General features: G+C 50.2%; 1 protein-coding gene across 1 annotated transcript in view; it reads right to left on the bottom strand.

Moving 5' to 3' along the window:
• The window catches only part of LOC137323404 (Krueppel-like factor 7), an 84,156-nt gene that overhangs the window by 12,229 nt on the left and 47,998 nt on the right, over positions 1-23,929 (bottom strand). Inside the window, exon 2 of the mRNA XM_067986883.1 lies at positions 14,916-15,483. Within this exon, the coding sequence (XP_067842984.1) occupies positions 14,916-15,483 (568 nt within the window). The remainder of the gene's footprint in view (positions 1-14,915; positions 15,484-23,929) is intronic.

Genomic DNA, 23,929 nt, shown 5'->3' with positions numbered 1-23,929 from the left:
TTGGATCAAGGGGGTAGGAAAATATAGAAAAGGCCGAGTCCCCTTTTTGCCCGGCCACACACTCAGAAACAGCTACAGCCGGGAACACGGATTCGATGATCGGCCTGTACGAGGCTTAGGAAATTTATAGAAATATATTTTTAAAATTAAAATCATTGAGACCAAACCAAATGAATGATTGTCTCAAATATCAGATGAGGGACAGACGGAGAGACAGCGACAGAGAGAGCGAGCGAGCGTCAGAGAGAGCGAGATTTCAAGACGGAACATTTTTCAGACTGCCGAATTTAGAGCTTAGTTTCCTTCGCAGAGAAGGAATAAATTTCTTTTATGAATCAGATGATGAATGCAGTCAGGAAACGCAGGTGCCAGACACTCCACCACTTGTGCGCCAGCTCCTTTAATTGGAGAACTTTTTCCCCCCCAAAGGAGGAACAGCAGTACAGCAGGCCCCGACACGCAGCCAGCCAGCCGCACAGGCCCAGCCAATTACCATCCGTGCATGGTGCTGATGCAGTTGCCTAGCAACCCCATGTCTGCCCATCCTCCACCCACACATCTACTGCTGCTATGACTAATTACAGGCAGGGCTCTTTTCGCAATGCTTCAAGCTTTTGTCATCATCCCATCTCCCGGGGGGGGGTGAGAGAGAAGAGGGAGAGAAGAGAAAAAGCTTTCAATTCCGCACTATATTTTGGTTTACAGCATTTAAACAAGGGCAGGAAAACAACAAAATAAAATTAAGTAAAACTGTTCCATCGGCTTTCTTGGCTTGAAAAATAAGTGATTTGATGTATCAGATTTGATGTAGTCAAAAGTCTCGCTATTAGGACTCAAATCTCAAATGAGGTTTCAGTCGGGAGCGGCTTCAAGGAATCAACAAATCACGAGATGCAGGTGACTGAGCCCAGGAGTGAAGGTCAAGAGGATTATCACCACTGGACATCAAACTAATTTTGCTAAAAAAAGTGTTTCCAGTCTCCCCCCTCTCCAGTGAGGGGAGCTCCCAGTCTCCCCCCTCTCCAGTGAGGGGAGCTCCCAGTCTCCCCCCTCTCCAGTGAGGGGAGCTCCCAGTCTCCCCCCTCTCCAGTGAGGGGAGCTCCCAGTCTCCCCCCTCTCCAGTGAGGGGAGCTCCCAGTCTCCCCCCTCTCCAGTGAGGGGAGCTCCCAGTCTCCCCCCTCTCCAGTGAGGGGAGCTCCCAGTCTCCCCCTCTCCAGTGAGGGGAGCTCCCAGTCTCCCCCCTCTCCAGTGAGGGGAGCTCCCAGTCTCCCCCCTCTCCAGTGAGGGGAGCTCCCAGTCTCCCCCCTCTCCAGTGAGGGGAGCTCCCAGTCTCCCCCCTCTCCAGTGAGGGGAGCTCCCAGTCTCCCCCCTCTCCAGTGAGGGGAGCTCCCAGTCTCCCCCCTCTCCAGTGAGGGGAGCTCCCAGTCTCCCCCCTCTCCAGTGAGGGGAGCTCCCAGTCTCCCCCCTCTCCAGTGAGGGGAGCTCCCAGTCTCCCCCCTCTCCAGTGAGGGGAGCTCCCAGTCTCCCCCCTCTCCAGTGAGGGGAGCTCCCAGTCTCCCCCCCTCTCCAGTGAGGGGAGCTCCCAGTCTCCCCCCTCTCCAGTGAGGGGAGCTCCCAGTCTCCCCCCTCTCCAGTGAGGGGAGCTCCCAGTCTCCCCCCTCTCCAGTGAGGGGAGCTCCCAGTCTCCCCCCTCTCCAGTGAGGGGAGCTCCCAGTCTCCCCCCTCTCCAGTGAGGGGAGCTCCCAGTCTCCCCCCTCTCCAGTGAGGGGAGCTCCCAGTCTCCCCCCTCTCCAGTGAGGGGAGCTCCCAGTCTCCCCCCTCTCCAGTGAGGGGAGCTCCCAGTCTCCCCCCTCTCCAGTGAGGGGAGCTCCCAGTCTCCCCCCTCTCCAGTGAGGGGAGCTCCCAGTCTCCCCCCTCTCCAGTGAGGGGAGCTCCCAGTCTCCCCCCTCTCCAGTGAGGGGAGCTCCCAGTCTCCCCCCTCTCCAGTGAGGGGAGCTCCCAGTCTCCCCCCTCTCCAGTGAGGGGAGCTCCCAGTCTCCCCCCTCTCCAGTGAGGGGAGCTCCCAGTCTCCCCCCTCTCCAGTGAGGGGAGCTCCCAGTCTCCCCCCTCTCCAGTGAGGGGAGCTCCCAGTCTCCCCCCTCTCCAGTGAGGGGAGCTCCCAGTCTCCCCCCTCTCCAGTGAGGGGAGCTCCCAGTCTCCCCCCTCTCCAGTGAGGGGAGCTCCCAGTCTCCCCCCTCTCCAGTGAGGGGAGCTCCCAGTCTCCCCCCTCTCCAGTGAGGGGAGCTCCCAGTCTCCCCCCTCTCCAGTGAGGGGAGCTCCCAGTCTCCCCCCTCTCCAGTGAGGGGAGCTCCCAGTCTCCCCCCTCTCCAGTGAGGGGAGCTCCCAGTCTCCCCCCTCTCCAGTGAGGGGAGCTCCCAGTCTCCCCCCTCTCCAGTGAGGGGAGCTCCCAGTCTCCCCCCTCTCCAGTGAGGGGAGCTCCCAGTCTCCCCCCTCTCCAGTGAGGGGAGCTCCCAGTCTCCCCCCTCTCCAGTGAGGGGAGCTCCCAGTCTCCCCCCTCTCCAGTGAGGGGAGCTCCCAGTCTCCCCCCTCTCCAGTGAGGGGAGCTCCCAGTCTCCCCCCTCTCCAGTGAGGGGAGCTCCCAGTCTCCCCCCTCTCCAGTGAGGGGAGCTCCCAGTCTCCCCCCTCTCCAGTGAGGGGAGCTCCCAGTCTCCCCCCTCTCCAGTGAGGGGAGCTCCCAGTCTCCCCCCTCTCCAGTGAGGGGAGCTCCCAGTCTCCCCCCTCTCCAGTGAGGGGAGCTCCCAGTCTCCCCCCTCTCCAGTGAGGGGAGCTCCCAGTCTCCCCCCTCTCCAGTGAGGGGAGCTCCCAGTCTCCCCCCTCTCCAGTGAGGGGAGCTCCCAGTCTCCCCCCTCTCCAGTGAGGGGAGCTCCCAGTCTCCCCCCTCTCCAGTGAGGGGAGCTCCCAGTCTCCCCCCTCTCCAGTGAGGGGAGCTCCCAGTCTCCCCCCTCTCCAGTGAGGGGAGCTCCCAGTCTCCCCCCTCTCCAGTGAGGGGAGCTCCCAGTCTCCCCCCTCTCCAGTGAGGGGAGCTCCCAGTCTCCCCCCTCTCCAGTGAGGGGAGCTCCCAGTCTCCCCCCTCTCCAGTGAGGGGAGCTCCCAGTCTCCCCCCTCTCCAGTGAGGGGAGCTCCCAGTCTCCCCCCTCTCCAGTGAGGGGAGCTCCCAGTCTCCCCCCTCTCCAGTGAGGGGAGCTCCCAGTCTCCCCCCTCTCCAGTGAGGGGAGCTCCCAGTCTCCCCCCTCTCCAGTGAGGGGACCTCCCAGTCTCCCCCCTCTCCAGTGAGGGGAGCTCCCAGTCTCCCCCCTCTCCAGTGAGGGGACCTCCCAGTCTCCCCCCTCTCCAGTGAGGGGAGCTCCCAGTCTCCCCCCTCTCCAGTGAGGGGAGCTCCCAGTCTCCCCCCTCTCCAGTGAGGGGAGCTCCCAGTCTCCCCCCTCTCCAGTGAGGGGAGCTCCCAGTCTCCCCCCTCTCCAGTGAGGGGAGCTCCCAGTCTCCCCCTCTCCAGTGAGGGGACCTCCCAGTCTCCCCCTCTCCAGTGAGGGGAGCTCCCAGTCTCCCCCTCTCCAGTGAGGGGACCTCCCAGTCTCCCCCTCTCCAGTGAGGGGAGCTCCCAGTCTCCCCCTCTCCAGTGAGGGGACCTCCCAGTCTCCCCCTCTCCAGTGAGGGGAGCTCCACATCACCCACCATCCTCAGCTGATGGAGATCATTGAACATTTTATTCATTATCCCCTCCATATCATGGGACACTTGAGTAATTGTAAAACAAATAGACTTCTAGACTTTTCGTGCCCTAATTACCTCTTCCGGATAGTCCGCAAAAAACTGGGTGATGGGTTCCTATTCTCCATGGTGGTTTACCAGGAGTGGGGCCTCCGCCTTTGGAGGACGGTGAACTCTAACCTCTGTCCTCACTCTCCAACGTGCCGTTGGCACTCCCTGGCAACATGCAGTATAATAGATCAAATTAATAAAGAGACTGGTTTGTACATCAAGTCACCTCATCATCAACTGGTGCGCAGTAAAACCTTCACTCACCCAGAATATTCGGAAAGGTCGAAACAGCTTTGGATGGAGTGAAAAGGTGTGCTGGTGCATTGCACATTAAAGTCATACAGGCAGATTTCATGTTCCATTGCTCACAGGTGATGAAAAACTTGCACTTATATAGTGCCTTTCATGACCTCAGGACATCCCAAAGCTCTTTACAGCCAATTAAATACTTTTGAAGTGTAGTCACTGATGTAATGTAGTAAACGCAGCAGCCAATTTGCGCACAGCAAGGTCCCACAAACAGCAGTGATAATGACCAGATCACCTGTTTTTTTTTTAGTAATGTTGGTTGAGGAATAAATATTGGCCACCCGAGAGGGCAGATGGGCTCAGTTTAACGTCTCATCTGAAAGACAGCACCCCTGTACTGCTCTGGAGTGTCAGCCTAGATTTTGTTCTCAAGTCTCTGGAGTGGGACTTGAACAGAGAGCCTCTGACTCAGAGGCGAGTGTGCTACCAACTGACCCACAGCTAACACAGTAGTCTGAGGTCTTTTCACTAGGATTCAGCATCAAACCCTCCCAGGCAAGTCACTGCGTGTGATGGGTACAGAGTGCAGCTCTGTCTACGTTGTTCCAAAGATATATCTTAACCCCAATCACCGCACCAGAGTGACCTCTCCAGTCCTCTCTCCAGCTCTTCCATACCCATCGACAATCCACTGAAATCTTTGAAAACGTCAGAAGGAACTCCCTCCCCCAAAAAGTTGTTCAGGCTGGGGGTCAATTGAAAATTTCAAAACAGATTGATAGATTTTTGTTAGGTAAGGATATTAAGGAGCAAAGGTAGGTAGATGGAGTGAAGATACAGATCAGCCATGATCTAACTGAATGGCGGAACAGGCTCGATGGGTTGAATGGCCTCCTCCTGTATCTATGTTCCTTAATCTTCTATACTCAAGGGAATACAAGGGTTCAGCGACTCTTGTACAATTGTGGCTCACTCTGCCGCTGATCTTCAAATGAACCTAGACAGCTTTTTTGAAGCCTAAAATCTATTTGGACTCTATTAATGTTTCCAAAGGTGCTTTATCAACCTGCACATAGTACTCAGGCTTCTCACCCATCAATGGAACGATTCTAGTGACTGTAGACTACTTTGCATATCTTAGTAGTTATCTACAATAACAACTTGTATTTATATAGTGCCTTTAACATAGTAAAACGTCCCAAGGTGCTTCATAATGTTATTCTGACAAAATTTGACACCGAGCAACATAAGGTGATATTAGATCAGGTGAACAAAAGCTTGGTCAAAGAGATAGGTTTTAAGGAGCTTCTTAAAGGAAGAGAGAGGGGTAGAGAGGGGGAGATCTTTAGGGAGGGAATTCCAGAGCTTAGAGCCCAGGCAGCTGAAGGCACAGCCGCCAATGGTGGGGCGATGAAAATCGGGGCTGCACAAAAGGCCAGAATTGGAGGAGTGCAGAGATCTCGGAGGGTTATAGGACTGGAGGAGGTTACAGAGATAGGGAGGGTTGGGCCATGGAGGGATTTGTAAACAAGGATCAAAGACTGCGAACATCGATGAGGCGATTCAGCATTAACAGTGCCTCATTAACTTTCCACCGCCCGAGGACCCGTGTCTTCCATGGAAAAGGACTGGATGTGTCAACGAAGATTAGAGTTTACAATTCTGTTCTCTCTACTCTATGCTACGGCTCTGAATCCTGGGTTACTTACAGAAGGCGTCTTAAGACTTCTCAAGCACTTTTGTCAACATTCCTGACACAAACTCCTTCAAATTGGCTGGGATGATCATAAAACTAATGTGTCTGTCCTCTCAAAAACTGGCTGTACTCGTACTGAAGCTATGGTTATCAAAGCCTGATTCCGCCGGTCTGGCCACGTAGGCCGAATGGATGACTCCAGACTCCCAAGACAACTATTTTATTTGGAACCGAGCTCCAGCCAAAGTGTTGGCGGCCACAAAAAGAGATACAGAGATAGTTTGAAATCCCAATGTGCCATCGACACCAATACATGGGAGGAAACCATCAACATAAGAACATAAGAAATAGGAGCAGGAGTAGGCCACCTGGCCCCTCGAGCCTGCTCCGCCATTCAACAAGATCATGGCTCACCTTCTACCTCAATGCCATTTTCCTGCCCTATCCCCATATCCCTTGATGCCTTTAATATCTAGAAATCTATCGATCTCTGTTTTGAATGTACTCAATGACTGAGCCTCCACAGCCCTCTGGGATAGAGAATTCCAAAGATTCACCACCCTCTGAGTGAAGAAATTTCTCCTCATCTCAGTCCTAAATGGCCTACCCCTTATTCTGAATCTGTGACCTCTGGTTCTAGACTCCCCAGCCAGGAGAAACATCCTCCTTGCATCTATCCTGTCGAGCCCTGTAAGAATTTCGTATGTTTCAATGAGATCACCTCTCATTCTTCTAAACTCTAGAGAATACAGGCCCAGTCTACTCAATGTCTCATCCGACAATCTCGCCATCCCAGGAATCAGTCTGGTGAATCTTCGTTGCACTCCCTCTATGGTAAGTATATCCTTTCTTGTAAGGCGACCAAAATTGTACACAATACTGCAGGTGCGGTCTCACCAAGGTCCTATATAATTGCAGTAAGACGGAGGACTGGAAGGCTGCAAACATAGTACCATTGTTTAAAAAGGGTACGAGGGAAAGGCCGAACAATTATAGGCCGGTCAGTCTTACCTCGATGGTGGGCAAACTATTAGTTTATCCTATCTCTCAGTATTGATTCTGTCACTTGGAAAGGCATGGTTTAATCAGGGATAGTCAGCATGGATTTGTTCAGGGAAGGTCATGCCTTACAAATCTGATTAAATTCTTTGAGGAAGTGACAAGGAGGATTGATGAGGGTAGTGCAGTAGATGTTGTCTACATGGATTTTAGTAAGGCATTTGACAAGGTCCCACATGGCAGACTGGTCAGAAAGGTAAAAAGCCCATGAGATACAGGGAAATGTGGCGAATTGGATCCAAAATTGGCTTGGTAACAGGAAACAAAGGGTAAAAGTCGATGGATGTCTTTGCGAATGGAAATCCATTTCCAGTGGTGTGCCACAGGGCTCAGTGTTGGGTCCCTTGCTGTTTGTGGTAATATATTAATGATTTGGACTTGAATGTAGGGGGCACGATTGGCAAATTTGCAGACGACACAAAAATTGGCCGTGTAGTTGATAGTGAAGAGGATAGCTGTAGACTGCAAGAAGATATCAATGGGTTGGTGGAGTGGGCGGAAAAGTGGCAAATGGAGTTCAACCCGGAGAAGTGTGAGGTAGTGCATTTAGGGAGGGCAAACAGTAAAAGGGAATGCGCAGTAAACGGGAATATATTGAGAGGGGTAGAGGAAGTGAGAGACCTTGGACCCGTGCACATGCACTCCCTGAAGGTGGCAGTACAGGTAGATAAGGTTGTGAAGAAGGCATACAGAATGCTCTCCATTATTAGCTGAGGTATAGAATGCAAAAGCAGGGATGTAATGATGGAACTGTATAAAATGCTGGTAAGGCCACAGCTGGAGTATTGTGCGCAGTTCTGGTCACCACATTACAGGAAGGACGTAATTGCTCTGGAGAGAGTGCAGAGAAGATTTACAAGAATGTTGCCAGGGCTTGAAAATTGCAGCTACGAGGAGAGATTGGATAGGCTGGGGTTGTTTTCCTTGGAGCAGAGGAGGCTGAGGGGTGACTTGATTGAGGTGTACAAAATTATGAGGGGCCTAGAAAAAGTAGACAGGAAGTACCTGTTTCCCCTAGCGGAGAGTTCAAGAACTAGAGGACATAGATTTAAGCTGATCGGCGGAAGGATTAGAAAGGACATGAGGAAAAACGTTTTTACCCAGAGGGTGGTGGGTGTATGGAATTTGCTGCCTGAATTTCTGGTAGAGGCAGGGACCCTCAACTTTAAAAAGTACCTGGACCTGCACCTAAAGTGCTGTAAGCTGCAGGGCTACAGACCGGGTGCTGGAAGGTGGGATTAGAATGGGCACCTGGTTGTTCTTCGAGCCGGCGCGGACACGATGGGCCGAATGGCCCCCTTCTGTGCTGTACCTTTTCTATGGCTCTATCTTTACTCCTGTACTCAAATCCTCTTGTAATAAAGGCCAACATACTATTTGCCTTCCTAAATGTTTGCTGCACCTCCAAGTTAGCTTTCAGTGACTCATGTACAAGGACACCCAGGTCCCTTTGAACATCAACATTTCCCAATCTCTCACCATTAAAAAAATACTCTGCATTTCTGTTTTTCGTACCAAAGTGGATAACTTCACATTTTTCCACGTTATATTCCATCTGCCATGTTCTTGCCCACTCACTTAGTCTGTCTATATCCCTTGAAGCCTTTTTGCATCCTCTTCACAACTCACATTCCCACCTAGGTTTTGTGTCATCAGCAAACTTGGAAATATTACATTTGGTCCCCTCATCCAAATCATTGTGAATAGCTGGAGCCCAAGCACTGATCCCTGCGGTACTCCACTAGTCACAGTCTGCCATCCTGAAAAAGACCCCTTTATTCCGACTGTCTGTTTTCCGTCAACCAATTCTCAATCCATGGCAGTATATTACCCACAATTCCACGTGCTCTAACTTTGTTCACCAACCTCCTGTGTGGGATCTTAACGAAGGCCTTCTGAAAATCCAAATACACCACATTCACTGGTTCCCCCTTATCTATTCTACGAGTTACATCCACAAAGAACTCCAATAGGTTTGTCAAACATGATTTCCCTTTCATAAATCCATGCCGACTCTGCCAAATCCTATTATTATTTTCTAAGTGTCCTGTTATCACATCCTTTATAATAGATTGAAGCATTTTCCCTACTACTGACGTTAGGCTAACTGGTCTGTAATTCCCTGTTTTTTCTCTCCCTCCTTTTTTAAATAGTGGGGTTACATTTGCCACCCTCCAATCTGTAGGAACTGTTCCAGAGTCTATAGAATTTTGGAAGATGACAGCCAATGCATTCTCTATCTCTATAGCCACCTCTTTCAAAACTCTGGGATGTAGATCATCAGGTCCTTGAGATTTATCGACTTTCAGTCCAATTAATTTCTCTAGTACTTTTTTTTTTCACTAATACTAATTTCTTCCAGTTCCTCAATCTCGCCAGGCCCTTGGTTCTCTAGTATTTCTGGGAGGTTTTTTGTGCCTTCTTCCGTGAAGACAGACACAAAGTATTTGTTTAATTTCTCTGCCATTTCCTTATTCCCCTTCATAAATAAAAAGGCCGCAAGAGAAACATAGACAGAGGAAAGAGTATCAGTTTGCTGCGACTGAACCACCAATTGGATTGTCTCTCATAGGTCAGCTTTGTGATAGAAGATGGCTCTCATCTAAAACGCTCAACTAAGACACGGCCAATCGTAAAACTTTTAATGCCGAGAAACAATTTTGCTCCATTGTCGAAGCTGCACAGTTTCCACTGGTTAAATTCATGGCACGTTTGGTGTGGGGGGGCGGGGGGGGGCCATGCTTCTTGGTTCTTGCCAGCTTGTCCTCAGTTCTCTGGGTTTAGTATAAGTGGGGGGGGAGGTGTCTTACAGGGAGAGAGTGCATACTTCATACCAAGCAAACAGAACCATTACTTATGTGGACTGTTCCATACAGTGAAACCTGTGAATTAGGGACACCTAAGGGACTTGCATCAGCTGTCTTTTTTTTGCAGGTATCCTTATTTTGAAAATGATCATTATACGTACTGTAAAAAAATTGTCCCAACAATCTTGAAGAACCAGCTGAGATTATGATCAGCATCGAATCAGGCTGCAACAATACTAAGGAGTAAGTTTGGAAGCAGAAATAACAACAAAACTGATGTTGCAAGTACAGTACCTGTACCGTGGAACCTGTTTCTAACAGCACTTTCAGAAGATGGCCCACCGTACCAGGTGGGCTGGGGTGCGTGCGCATCACCTGGCGTGCGTTGTCAACAAGGTGGCTTTTGGAAGCAGGGACAGTGACTGTGGGGGTAATTTAAACCCCGACACAGACAGGGACAGTGACTGTGGGGGTAATTTAAACCCCGATATCGACAGGGACAGTGACTGGGGGGGTAATTTAAACCCCGATATCGACAGGGACAGTGACTGGGGGGGTAATTTAAACCCCGATATCGACAGGGACAGTGACTGGGGGGGGTAATTTAAACCCCGATACCGACAGGGACAGTGACTGTGGGGTAACTTAAACCCCGATACCGACAGGGACAGTGACTGTGGGGGCAATTTAAACCCCGATACAGACAGGGACAGTGACTGTGGGGGTAATTTAAACCCCGATATCGACAGGGACAGTGACTGGGGGGGTAATTTAAACCCCGATACCGACAGGGACAGTGACTGTGGGGGTAATTTAAACCCCGATATCGACAGGGACAGTGACTGTGGGGGTAATTTAAACCCCGATACAGACAGGGACAGTGACTGTGGGGGTAATTTAAACCCCGATATCGACAGGGACAGTGACTGGGGGGGTAATTTAAACCCCGATACAGACAGGGACAGTGACTGTGGGGGTAATTTAAACCCCGATATCGACAGGGACAGTGACTGTGGGGGTAACTTAAACCCCGATACCGACAGGGACAGTGACTGTGGGGGCAATTTAAACCCCGATGCAGACAGGGACAGTGACTGTGGGGGTAATTTAAAACCCGATACCGACAGGGACAGTGACTGTGGGGGTAATTTAAACCCCGATATCGATAGGGACAGTGACTGTGGGGGTAATTTAAACCCCGATACAGACAGGGACAGTGACTGTGGGGGTAATTTAAACCCCGATATCGACAGGGACAGTGACTGGGGGGGTAATTTAAACCCCGATACAGACAGGGACAGTGACTGTGGGGGTAATTTAAATCCCGATATCGACAGGGACAGTGACTGTGGGGGTAACTTAAACCCCGATATCGACAGGGACAGTGACTGTGGGGGTAATTTAAACCCCGATACCGACAGGGACAGTGACTGTGGGGGTAATTTAAACCCCGATATCGACAGGGACAGTGACTGGGGGGGTAATTTAAACCCCGATACCGACAGGGACAGTGACTGTGGGGTAACTTAAACCCCGATACCGACAGGGACAGTGACTGTGGGGGCAATTTAAACCCCGATACAGACAGGGACAGTGACTGTGGGGGTAACTTAAACCCCGATACCAACAGGGACAGTGACTGTGGGGTAGTGAGAAGTGTAGAAGAGCATGCCAGGAGCAGCACCAGGCGTACCTAAAAATGAGGTGCCAACCTGGTGAAGCTACAACACAGGACTACATGCATGCTAAACAGTGGAAGCAACATGCTATAGACAGAGCTAAGCGATTCCACAACCAACGGATCAGATCAAAGCTCTGCAGTCCTGCCACATCCAGTCGTGAATGGTGCTGGACAATTAAACAACTAACGGGAGGAGGAGGCTCTGCAAACATCCCCATTCTCAATGATGGCGGAGTCCAGCACGTGAGTGCAAAAGACAAGGCCTTTGCAACCATTTTCAGCCTGAAGTGCCGAGTGGACGATCCATCTCGGCCTCCTCCCGATATCCCCACCATCACAGAAGCCAGTCTTCAGGCAATTCGAGTCACTCCACGTGATATCAAGAAACGGCTGAGTGCACTGGATACAGCAAAGGCTATGGGCCCCGACAACATCCCAGCTGTAGTGCTGAAGACTTGTGCTCCAGAACTAGCTGCGCCTCTAGCCAAACTGTTCCAGTACAGCTACAACACTGGCATCTACCTGACAATGTGGAAAATTGCCCAGGTATGTCCTGTCCACAAAAAGCAGGACAAATCCAATCCGGCCAATTACCACCCCATCAGTCTACTCTCAATCATCAGCAAAGTGATGGAAGGTGTCGTCGACAGTGCTATCAAGCGGCACTTACTCACCAATAACCTGCTCACCGATGCTCAGTTTGGGTTCCGCCAGGACCACTCGGCTCCAGACCTCATTACAACCTTGGTCCAAACATGGACAAAAGAGCTGAATTTCAGAGATGAGGTGAGAGTGACTGCCCTTGACATCAAGGCAGCATTTGACCGAGTGTGACACCAAGGAGCCCTAATAAAATTGAAGTCAATGGGAATCAGGTGGAAAACTCTCCAGTGGCTGGAGTCATACCTAGCACAAAGGAAGATGGTAGTGGTTGTTGGAGGCCAATCATCTCAGCCACAGGACATTGCTGCAGGAGTTCCTCAGGGCAGTGTCCTAGGCCCAACCATCTTCAGCTGCTTCATCAATGACCTTCCCTGCTTCATAAGGTCAGAATTGGGGATGTTCGCTGATGATTGCACAGTGTTCAGTTCCACTCGCAACCCCTCAGATAATGAAGCAGTCTGTGCCCGCATGCAGCATGACCTGGTCAACATCCAGGCTTGGGCTGATAAGGGGCAAGTAACATTCGCGCCAGACAAGTGCCAGGCAATGACCATCTCCAACAAGAGAGAGTCTAACCTCCTCCCCTTGACGTTCAACGGCATTACCATCGCCGAATCCCCCACCATCAACATCCTGGGGGTCACCATTGACCAGACACTTAACTGGACCAGCCACATTAATACTGTGGCTACAAGAGCAGGTCAGAGGCTGGCTATTCTGCAGCGAGTCACTCATCTCCTGACTCCCCAAAACCTTTCCACCATCTACAAGGCACAAGTCAAGAGTTTGATGGAATATTCTCCACTTGCTTGGATGACTGCAGCTCCAACAACATTCAAGAAGCTCAACACCAACCAGGACAAAGCAGCCCACTTGATTGGCACCCCATCCACCACCCTAAACATTCACTCCCTTCACCACCGGCGCACTGTGGCTGCAGTGTGTACCACCCACAGGATGCACTGCAGCAACTCACCAAGGCTTCTTCGACAGCACCTCCCAAACCCGCGACCTCTACCACCTTGAAGGACAAGAGCAGCAGGTACATGGGAACAACACCACCTGCACGGTCCCCTCCAAGTCACACACTATCCCGACTTGGAAATACATCACCGTTCTTTCATCGTCGCTGGGTCAAAATCCTGGACTCCCTTCCTAACCACACTGTGGGAGAACCTTCACCACACTGACTGCAGCGGTTCAAGAAGGCAGCTCACCACCACCTTCTCAAGGGCAATTAGGGATGGGCGATAAATGCTGGCCTTGCCAGCGACGCCCACATCCCATGAACGAATAAAAAAAATATACCGACAGGGACAGGGACAGTGACTGTGGGGGTAATTTAAACCCCAATACAGACAGGGACAGTGACTGGGGGGTAATTTAAACCCCGACACCGACAGGGACAGTGACTGGGGGGGTAATTTAAACCCCGATACTGACAGGGACAGTGACTGTGGGGGTAATTTAAACCCCGATACTGACAGGGACAGTGACTGTGGGGGTAATTTAAACCCCGATACTGACAGGGACAGTGACTGGGGGGGTAATTTAAACCCCGATACTGACAGGGACAGTGACTGTGGGGGTAATTTAAACCCCGATACAGACAGGGACAGTGACTGTGGGGTAATTGAAACCCCAATACAGACAGGGACAGTGACTGGGGGGGTAATTTAAACCCCGACACCGACAGGGACAGTGACTGTGGGGGTAATTTAAACCCCGATACAGACAGGGACAGTGACTGGGGGGGTAATTTAAACCCCGATACAGACAGGGACAGTGACTGTGGGGGTAATTTAAACCCCGACACCGGCAGGGACAGTGACTGTGGGGGTAATTTAAACCCCGATAACGACAGGGACAGTGACTGTGGGGGTAATTTAAACCCCGATACAGACAGGGACAGTGACTGTGGGGTAATTTAAACCCCGATAACGACAGGGACAGTGACTGTGGGGGTAATTTAAACCCCGATATCGACAGGGACAAAAAGGAATCCAGTGACAACCCACTGTCATCACGATCTTCAGACCCCAATACAGTACATACTTTGATCATTTTAAAGCATGACGTCGGTGTAGGTGTAAAGGGATGTGGTGCATTGAAGTCTGTCCGCAGTTCACGATGTGCGACAGTCTGTGGTTTCACAGCGCCTCTTGTATATTTTATGATGCAAGTTATTCGGGTCTCTCAATAAGTGCCCGTTTTTTGCAGGTGTTCATTTTTATACAGGTCTTATTCTAATTTGATTTGGAAACCCTTCATCGTAGTGAGGGATTTAAAAAAAAACACATGTGGAGTGTGGTTGACTTCTGGATGTTTGCCAGAGGCGGAGTGCACACTCTCTCTGCACAGTGACCCATCCCCGTTAGGGTCAGGTCAGCGAGAGCTTAGGGCCTCCCAAATGTGCACGGAGTGTATTGTGGAGGTTAATACGGTCACCAAGAGATCATCTAGAATTCCCAGTGCATTAACGTCCCAAAAAAAAAAATCTGGAAATGAAAAGCTGGGGTCAGTAACAGTGACCATGAAGCTGTCGGATTGTGGTTAAAAACCCAACTGGTTCACTGATCTCCTTTAGGGTAGGAAACCTGCCGTCCTCACCCGGACCGACCTATATGAGAGTCCAGTCCCACATCAATGTGGTTGACTATTAACTGCCCACCAAGCTGGCTCACCACCACCTTCTCGGGGCAACACAGGATGGGCAATAAACGCCAGCCTTGCTAGCGACGCCCACATCCCGAGAATGAAAAAAAAAGAACAATTTGCTTTATGGGACGGTGCCAGGAGGGTGGGGGGGGGGGGGGGGGTAGAAGGTGATGGGACGGTGGCAAGCATTCCCCCTCCCCACCTCCCGGTTTCTGAAAGAGTAACTTCCCCCCCCCCCCCCCCCCCCCCACACCCCCCAAGCCCGAGAGAAGAGTTGCCGTACCTGTGTGTGTTCGCTGGTGGGCTTTCAAGTGCGAGCTCTTGGTGTAAACTTTCCGACAGCCGTTAAACTGGCAGCGGTGGACTCTCTTCTTATTGTCCGGCGAGATCTCAAGGTCACCCTGTCCGTTCTTACTCATCGCCTTGACCAGGCCGAGGCCTCCTTTCCTCTGGACCACCTTCCCCACCGTCGACGAGTCATCGGCGGCCACCACGGCATGCGAGGGCTTCACCAAATGTCTGCCCAGCTCTGGAGAGGAGGGAGGGGTCAGGGAGGTCACGGCGTTGAGCTGGGCCGGGTTGACCGAGGTGGGGGCCTCGGAGGCCAGCTGGGCTGTCGTTTGCGAGGCGAAGGGGGTCTCCAGCGGGAGCTTGAGCGGGGAGGTGGGGGTGGAAGGCAGGTCGCTCCTGTCAGGCTGTTTCCTTGGTCGGACGGTTTGCGCAGAGTCCGTCAGCTCCCCTTCGTCACCGGCTGCCGACGAGGCGCTCAGCATACAGTCCAACTCCTCCAGGAACGGGTCCGATAGCTTCTTGGGCTCTGTCTGAAGGTATCGCTCCAACTCCAGACATGTCTGGTGGGGGGAATAAAGTAGAAACATGAGCGTCACTGGAAGGAAATTTCCTATTCAAGTCCATTTTAAAAACATATTCGGACAGAGAGAGTAAACCTGTCGTCTGCTTATTGGCCAAGATAGAGTTTTCAGGAGCCAAACACAAGAACATATACGTAGAGCCTGTGTCGTAGGCCCATCCATGAAGGTGGCCGTTTTGACTGGCTAGTCCCATTTTTGCTCTGGTTATCTCCAGACGCGATTATTCCAATGCTCTCCTGGCCGGCCTCCCATCCTCCACCCTTCGTAAACTTCAGCTCATCCAAAACTCTGCTGCCCGTATCCTAACTAGCACCAAGTCCCATTCACCCATCACCCCCATCACCCCCCCCACCCCCCCTTGCTGACCTCCATTGCCCCCCCCCCCCCGTCCAGGATCGCCTCCCATTTCAAAATTCTCATCCTCTTGTTCAAATCCCACCAAGGCCGCGCCCCTCCCTATCTCGGTCACCTCCTCAATCCTACAACCCTCCAAGAACTCTGCGTTCCTCCGACTCTAGTTTCTTGTGCATTCCTGATTTCCTTCACCCCACCATTGGTGGCCAGGCCTTTAGTCGTCTACGCCCTAAGCTCTGGAATTGCCTCCCTCAGCCTCTCTTCCTCCAAGACCCTCTTTTAAAACCTACCTTTTTGACCAAGTCTTTAGTCATCCCTGCTAATATCTCCTCCATTAGCTCGGTGTCGATTTTTTTCCTCTGATTATGCTTCTGAGAAACGCCTTGGGTCGTTTTATCACGTGCTTTATAAAGGCAAGTTTTTGTTATCATGTGAGGGATGAGTTATTAAAGCTAATAAAGTTTGCAATGAATTTTAAACAGCAAAACAAGCGTCAGATCTCAACCCTTGCCTGGTCCTGGACTTGGGAAAAGGCAAATAGGTGTCATCTCCTCCCGTTCCTCACCCCTGGCCTACTAAGGAACACATACAAGTCAAGTAAAAGGATGATGGGAAATAGCAGATCCTATGTTCTCAAGAACAATAACTTACATTTATACAGTGCCTTTAACGTAGTAAAATGTCCCAAGGCGCTTCACAGGAGCGTTATCAGACAAAATTTGACACCAAGCCACATAAGGAGATATTTGGACAGGTGACCAAAAGCTTGGTCAAAAAGGTAGGTTTTAAGGGGCAACTTAAAAGGAGCAGAAAGAGGTAGAGAGACGGAGAGGTTTAGGGAAGGAATTTCAGAACTTGGGGTCTAGGCAGCTGAAGGCACGGCCGCCAACGGTGGGGTGAAGGAAATGGGAGAAGCACAAGAGGCCAAAATGGGAGGAGTGCAAAGATCTTGGAGGAGGTTACAGAGATCGGGAGAGTCAAGGCCATGGTGGGATTGGAACACAAGGATTCTTTGTTATTCTGCTACAGAACAGCAAACTAATTCCTTTATCCTCCCCCTCCTGAACTTCATCTCGGTAATTGTGGCTCGCCACACTCATTAATCCTTCCGTGACAACACTTGTCACACGGCAACGGCATAAAATGTACTGGTTGCCCCTGGCTACCAGCAAATGGAAAGTGGTGGGGGGGGGGGGTTGCTTCCAAGAACAACACACACGGCAGTGGTTTTAAGGCTGTATTCTCATCTCTAATTGGGATGACAGCTATAAATCAGTGGGGCTTCCTCAGCCCAATTTGAAGTTTATTCAGTGCAAATCAATCTTGATCCAGCTGATGTCAGTGGCAGCTAGATTAACAGATGCAATCAGCTGTCCGTTATAGGACACACTCTGCACCGGGTGGTACTTTATATACCACCCCATGACTGTGAACTAGCCTCATTTACTGCCTAATAGACACACACACCTCTTGGACAATATCTGGTATTTTAGCCAAACTACAAGTTGTACTAACGTAAACACAACTGCCTGGATAGTGCGTCCAATCTATAGGCTGCACTGCGGCAACTCGCCAAGGCTTCTTCGACAGCACCTCCCAAAACCCCGACCGTCACTACCTAGAAGAACAAGGGCAGCAGGTGTTGGGAACACCATCACCTTCGAGTTCCCCTCCAAGTCACAGACTATCCCGACTTGGAAATATATCGCCGTTTCTTCGTCGCTGTGTCAAAATCCTGGAACTCCCTACCTAACAGCACTGTGGGCACACAGACTGCAGCGGTTCAAGGCGGCTCACCACCACCTTCCCAAGGGCAATTAGGGATGGGCAATAAATGCTGGCCTTGCATCTCGAAAATACATTTTTAAAAATACAACAACACTTCAGCTGTGGCACACTGGCAGCACTCTCGCCTCTGAGTCAGCAGGTTGCAGGTTCAAGTCCCACTCCAGAGACTTGAGCACAAAATCTAGGCTGACACTCCAGTGCAGTACTGAGGGAGTGCTGCACTGTCAGAGGTGCCGTCTTTCGGATGAGACATTAAACCGAAGCCCCATCTGCCCTCAGGCGGAAGTAAAAGATCCCATGGCACTGTTTCGAAGAGCAGGGGAGTTCTCCCCAGTAATCTGGCAAATACTTATCCCTCAACCAACATCACTAAAAACAGATTATCATATCATTATCACACTGCTGTTTGTGGGATCTTGCTGTGCGCAAATTGGCTGCCACATTTCCTATATTATAACAGTGATTACACTTCAAAAGGACTTCATTGGCTGTAAAGCGCTTTGGGACGTCCTGCAGTTGGGAAAGGTGCTATATAAATGCAAGTCTTTCTCTTTCTTTTGATGTGGCCCCTACACACATCCACCCTAAACTCTAACTTCTGCCCCATGTCCCGACGCCAGAGACTCACAACGACACGAGGTGAACACCACCACCCAAAATAATGAGAATAATAAATCGGCACCAGCATAAATGCACATGAAATGGAGCCTAAAACCCAGGCTCCCCTAAAGAACTTGCATTTGTACTGTTTGGAAGCCCATATCCTGCCCTTACAAGTAAGTGATCGCCAGACAGCGAGAAAAACCTCGACAGCCACAAATCGTCATCGTAGCTGTTGGTATTTTTGTATTACCATTGATGGCAGGTGTCCAACACTCTGGTGTCGACAGCACTCAAACAAATGACCCGCCATCTGAAACCCAATGACATTGGAGACTCGCATGGCTTTGGGGGTGAGGGGTCTCACCAGGGAGAACATAAGAACATAAGACATATGAGCAGGAGTAGGACATACGACTCCTCGAGCCTGCTCCGCCATTCAATCAGATCATGGCTGATCATCTCCAATTTCCTGGCTGACCCCCATATCAGCCAAAAATCTATCAATCTCAGCCTTGAACATATTCAACGACTGAGCATCTACAGCTCTCTGGGTAGAGAATTCCAAAGATTCACAACCCTCTGAAGAAATTCTTCTTCATCTCAGTCCTAAATGGCCGACCCCTTATCCTGAGACATTGCCCCCCTAGTGCTAGACTCTTCAGCTTGGGGAAACAAACTTTTTTTAAAAATTCGTTCATGGGATGTGGGCGTCGCTGGTGAGGCCAGCATTTATTGCCCATCCCTAATTGCCCTTGAGAAGGTGGTGGTGAGCCGCCTTCTTGAACTGCTGCAGTCCGTGTGGTGAAGGTTCTCCCACAGTGCTGTTAGGAAGGGAGTTCCAGGATTTTGACCTAGCAACAATGAAGGAACGGGATGGTATGTAACTTGGAGGGGAACGTGCAGGTGGTGTTGTTCCCATGTGCCTGCTGCCCTTGTTCTTCTAGGTGGTAGAGGTCATAGGTTTGGGAGGTGCTGTCAAAGAAGCCTTGGCGAGTTGCTGCAGTGCATCCTGTGGATGGTGCACACTGCAGCCACTGTGTGCCGGTGGTGGAGGGAGTGAATGTTTAGGGTGGTGGATGGGGTGACAATCAAGTGGGCTGCTTTGTCCTGGATGGTGTCGAGCTTTTTGAGTGTTGTTGGAGCTGCACTCATCCAGGCAAGTGGAGAGTATTCCATCACACTCCTGACTTGTGCCTTGTAGATGGAGGAAAGGTTTTGGGGAGTCAGGAGGTGAGTCACTCGCCGCAGAATACCCAGCCTCTGACCTGCTCTTGTAACCACAGTATTTATGTGGCTGGTCCAGTTAATTTTCTGGTCGATGGGGACCCCCAGGATGTTGATGGTGCGGGATTCGGCGATGGTAATGCCGTTGAACGTCATGGGGAGGTGGTTAGATTCTCTCTTGTTGGAGATGGTCATTGCCTGGCATTTGTCTTGACTCTCAGCATCTACCTTGTCAAGCCCCCTCAGAATTTTATATGTTTCAATGAGATCACCTCTCATTCTTCTAAACTCCAGACAGTATAGGCCCATTCTACTCAATCTCTCCTCATAGGACTTAGCACTCTCTCTCACGCTAGGAATTAATCTAGAGAACCTTCGTTGCACCGCCTCTAAGGCAAGTATATCCTTCCTTGGGTAAGGAGACCAAAACTGTACACAGTACTCCAGGTGAGGTCTCATTAAAGCCCTATACAATTGTAGTAAGACTTCCTCACTCTTGTACTCCAACCCCCTTGCTATAAAGGCCAACATACCATTTGCCTTCCTAATTGCTTGCTATACCTGCATGTTAACTTTTTGTGTTTTATGTACAAAGACACCCAAATCCCTCTGAACACCAACATTTAATAGTTTCTCACCATTTAAAACTATTCTGTTTTTCTATTCTTCCTACCAAAGTGAATAACCTCACATTTCCCCACATTATACTCCATCTGCCACCTTCTTTCCCGTCCATATCCCTTTGCAGAGTACCTTGACCCACTCACCGAGCACCACTCCACCCTCCACCCGTTCCACTTTTCATGATGCAAAAGAGGAAGATAGGCCCTGAAAATGGAGAGGTGAAAGGTGAACACGGGCCTCTTTCTGGCGAGAAAAAAAAAGCATTGTTTGTGCCGAAGACCGTGGTCTTCTGATTCACAGCAAACGTCTGATATCTTGCTGCCAGCAAGCACTCGGCTCTATCATTCCAGGCTTCACCGGAGGACGAGACCCTTTTAACACCAGCAATGCTTTACCACTCTGCTGCTGCTCAAACTGATGGGGAAACGAGAACTGTCAGCACACAGCGGCTATTTGAAATGAGATTTCATTAAAAGTAGGTTTTTCCACTGGTGATTAAAACAGCAATCGATTTCTCTCTCGTGTTGAAGGCAATCCTGCTCTCTGGCAAAAGAAGAATGATTTAAAACAAATATATAGAGAACTTCTGGGCTTCAACCAGCAGCAGGCCGAGTGACATGAGACATTAAACTACCTATTAAGGCAATTCAGATGGATGTAAGAGATCCCATGGCACTATCTTGAAGAAGAGCAGAGAGTTCTCACTGTCCTGGCTACGAGTGAGGCAAGATGAGCGACTGTTGAGATGTATGTAAGGAATCTTACAACACCAGGTTATAGTCCAACAAATTTATTTTAAAATCACAAGCTTTCGGAGATTATCCCCTTCGTCAGATGAATGAGCGAAAAGGTTCTCAAATCGCATATCTTATACTATGTTGGGACAGCATCACACCAATCAAAAGGTGTCGTTGTTATTCAAACAGGCCAGTCACGGAGAACAGCACGTCCCAGTACACTGATGATACCACCATCACACGAGAGGACACCACCCACCAGGTACATGGTTCATACTCCTGTGACTCGGCCAACGTTGTCTACCTCATACGTTGCAGGAAAGGATGCCCCGGAGCATGGTACATTGGCGAGACCATGCAGACACTGCGACAACGGATGAACGGACACCGCGCAACAATCGCCAGACAGGAGGGTTCCCTCCCAGTCAGGGAACACTTTAGCAGTCAAGGACATTCAGCCACCGATCTTCGGGTAAGCGTTCTCCAAGGCGGCCTTCGAGACATACGACAACGCAAAATCGTCGAGCAGAAGTTGATAGCCAAATTCCGCACCCATGAGGACGGCCTCAACCGGGATCTTGGGTTCATGTCACGCTACACGTAACCCCACCAGCAAAAAAAGGGGAAAAAAATTATATGTTTTTTAAAATTCTCTCTCTCTGCCATTTTGAGTTTCTTTCTGCCTGCCTGTGTAATCAACACAATGTATATCCAGTGTACTGGGACGTGCTGTTCTCCGTGACTGGCCTGTTTGAATAACAACGACACCTTTTGATTGGTGTGATGCTGTCCCAACATAGTATAAGATATGCGATTTGAGAACCTTTTCACTCATTCATCTGACGAAGGGGATAATCTCCGAAAGCTTGTGATTTTAAAATAAATTTGTTGGACTATAACCTGGTGTTGTAAGATTCCTTACATTTGTCCACCCCAGTCCATCACCGGCATCTCCACATCATGTTGAGATGTAGTCACCATTTTCATGCAGCCAATTTGCGCACAGCAAGGTCCCACAAACAGCAAATGAGATGAATGGCCAGATAATCTTCTTTCTAGTGATGTTAGTTGAGGGATAAATATTGGCCAGGACACTGGGGAGAACTCCCCTGCTCTTCTTCGAAATAGCGACCTGGGATCTTTTACACCCACCCGAGAGGGCAGACGGGGCCTCGGTTTAATGGCTCATCCGAAAGACGGCGCAGATTATGTGCTGAAGTCCCTGGAGTGGGTCTTGAACCTACGACCTTCTAACTCAGGAGGCGAGAGCACTACCACTGAGCCAAGGCTGACACTTACAACTGTACCTTCAAGCAATCTGTTCACAGATGGATGCACTTTAGGCATGTTACTGACAGACGTGATGAGGCTCTATAAATCTTTTAACGGGCCGCTCGCGAGCTCATCACAACAATCCCCAGATGCTGCTATTCAAACAAGCAAATACTGCAATCTCGGCCCCTCCCTTTCCCAGTCTCCCCACAGTGTGCACGGAAAGCAACCTGCTCTCGGGCCTCCTACAACAGGCCTCGGACATACACCTCATGCCCTCAGACTATCCCGCCTCTGCCAACAACTCACGTGTCAAGATTTAGTATGCGCGCTCGTGATTAAACATGGTAGAAGCCCAGACCTGCCTTTCCCACGTGTATTGCAAGTTATTAAAGTAACGCTTCTAATGAACAGCGCAGGAGTTGTGAGCCAATCACATAAGCTGGGCCTGCTTCCTCTCTCGCTCCACCTGCTCCTTGCACCATGACGACGATCAGAAGCGTGTCATTGGGTGGAACAGAATGAGCGTTAAGCAGCATTCCACCCTATCAGAGCACAGTGTGAGGCAGGGTAACAATATTTCATAAAACACACGTTTTTGCCTGCATGCACACGCACACGCACACTGCCAAAGAGAACAGGGTATTGACTGGTACCCTAGAAAGAGTGCACTGTAACGTAACTACACAACATCAGCCCCGTGAGTATTGACGTTCATTTATTTGAAAGGAAAAGCATAACTTTTCAACAAAACAAAAGGGACAGGAATTTGGACAAGGCCTTTGTATTGCATTGGGAAACATTTGAATCACATCTCCAATGCTCACCGGTCCCCTGTACCTGTGAACGTGGGCAGCCAGCTGCAAAGGCCCTCGAATCAGATGCCCATCGCAGGTGGGGGAAATGGAATGCTTCCAGAAGGAAGATTACATGGCAATTAGGGAAACCATTCAAAACTAACAGGACCTGCAGGCAGCCAAGGCAGCTAATGAAATGGGACTTCTGTCACCGCAGCCCAGTACTAGAGCAAATTAAATAGATTTTAATTACACTGCGGCTACAACACAAGGGCTTTTCTTTGAGCTTTTGGAACTTCCTTGGTGGGGGGTGGGGGGATATTAAACCTAATTTTCCTCCTATGCTTCTGCTCCCCATTTCTGGAACCTCCTCCAGCCCTACAACCCTCTGAGATCTCTGCGCTCCTCCAATTCTGGCCTCTTGCACATCCCCGATTTTCACCTCTCCACTATTAGCAGCCGTGCCTTCAACCGTCTAGGCCCCAAGCTCTGGAATTCCCTCTGTAAACCTTTCCACCTCTCTCTCCTCCTTTAAAGTCTCTCCTTAAAACCTACCTCCATGACCATGCACCTGTCCTAATATTTAGGAGTCAAATTTTGTCTGACAACGCACCTGTGAAGGGCCTTGGGACATTTTAATACGTTAAAGGCGCTGTATAAATGCAAGTTGTTGTTGTTATGTCAGCTTGGCTCAGTAGGTAACACTCTCACCTCTTTGACACAAGCGTGCCCCACCCCACCCTAGGGCCAGACTGAATAATCTAAATGGACTCTCCGGTGTCAGGCTGTCAGTCCATCCTCAAGATGTCCCATCTGCCTCTTTAGTGTCAAAGGTCGCAAGACTTCATTCCCCCCTCAGCCACCACCAAAATAAGAGTGGGTCATCTCATTGGCGTTAGTGGGTTACTGATCCTGTACATGTAGCTTCTAGTCACTGTTTAATAAAAGTAACTCACTATGTGAAGCACTTTGAAACGTTTCAAACAGATGAGGCACTCTTAACTTCCAACTATTTCTTTCCATTCC

The sequence above is a fragment of the Heptranchias perlo genome, chromosome 7 (assembly GCF_035084215.1).
Source record: "Heptranchias perlo isolate sHepPer1 chromosome 7, sHepPer1.hap1, whole genome shotgun sequence".
Classification (NCBI taxonomy): domain Eukaryota; kingdom Metazoa; phylum Chordata; class Chondrichthyes; order Hexanchiformes; family Hexanchidae; genus Heptranchias; species Heptranchias perlo.
Note: the sequence above shows the minus strand (reverse complement) of the source record. Positions and strands in the feature narration are given on the sequence as shown.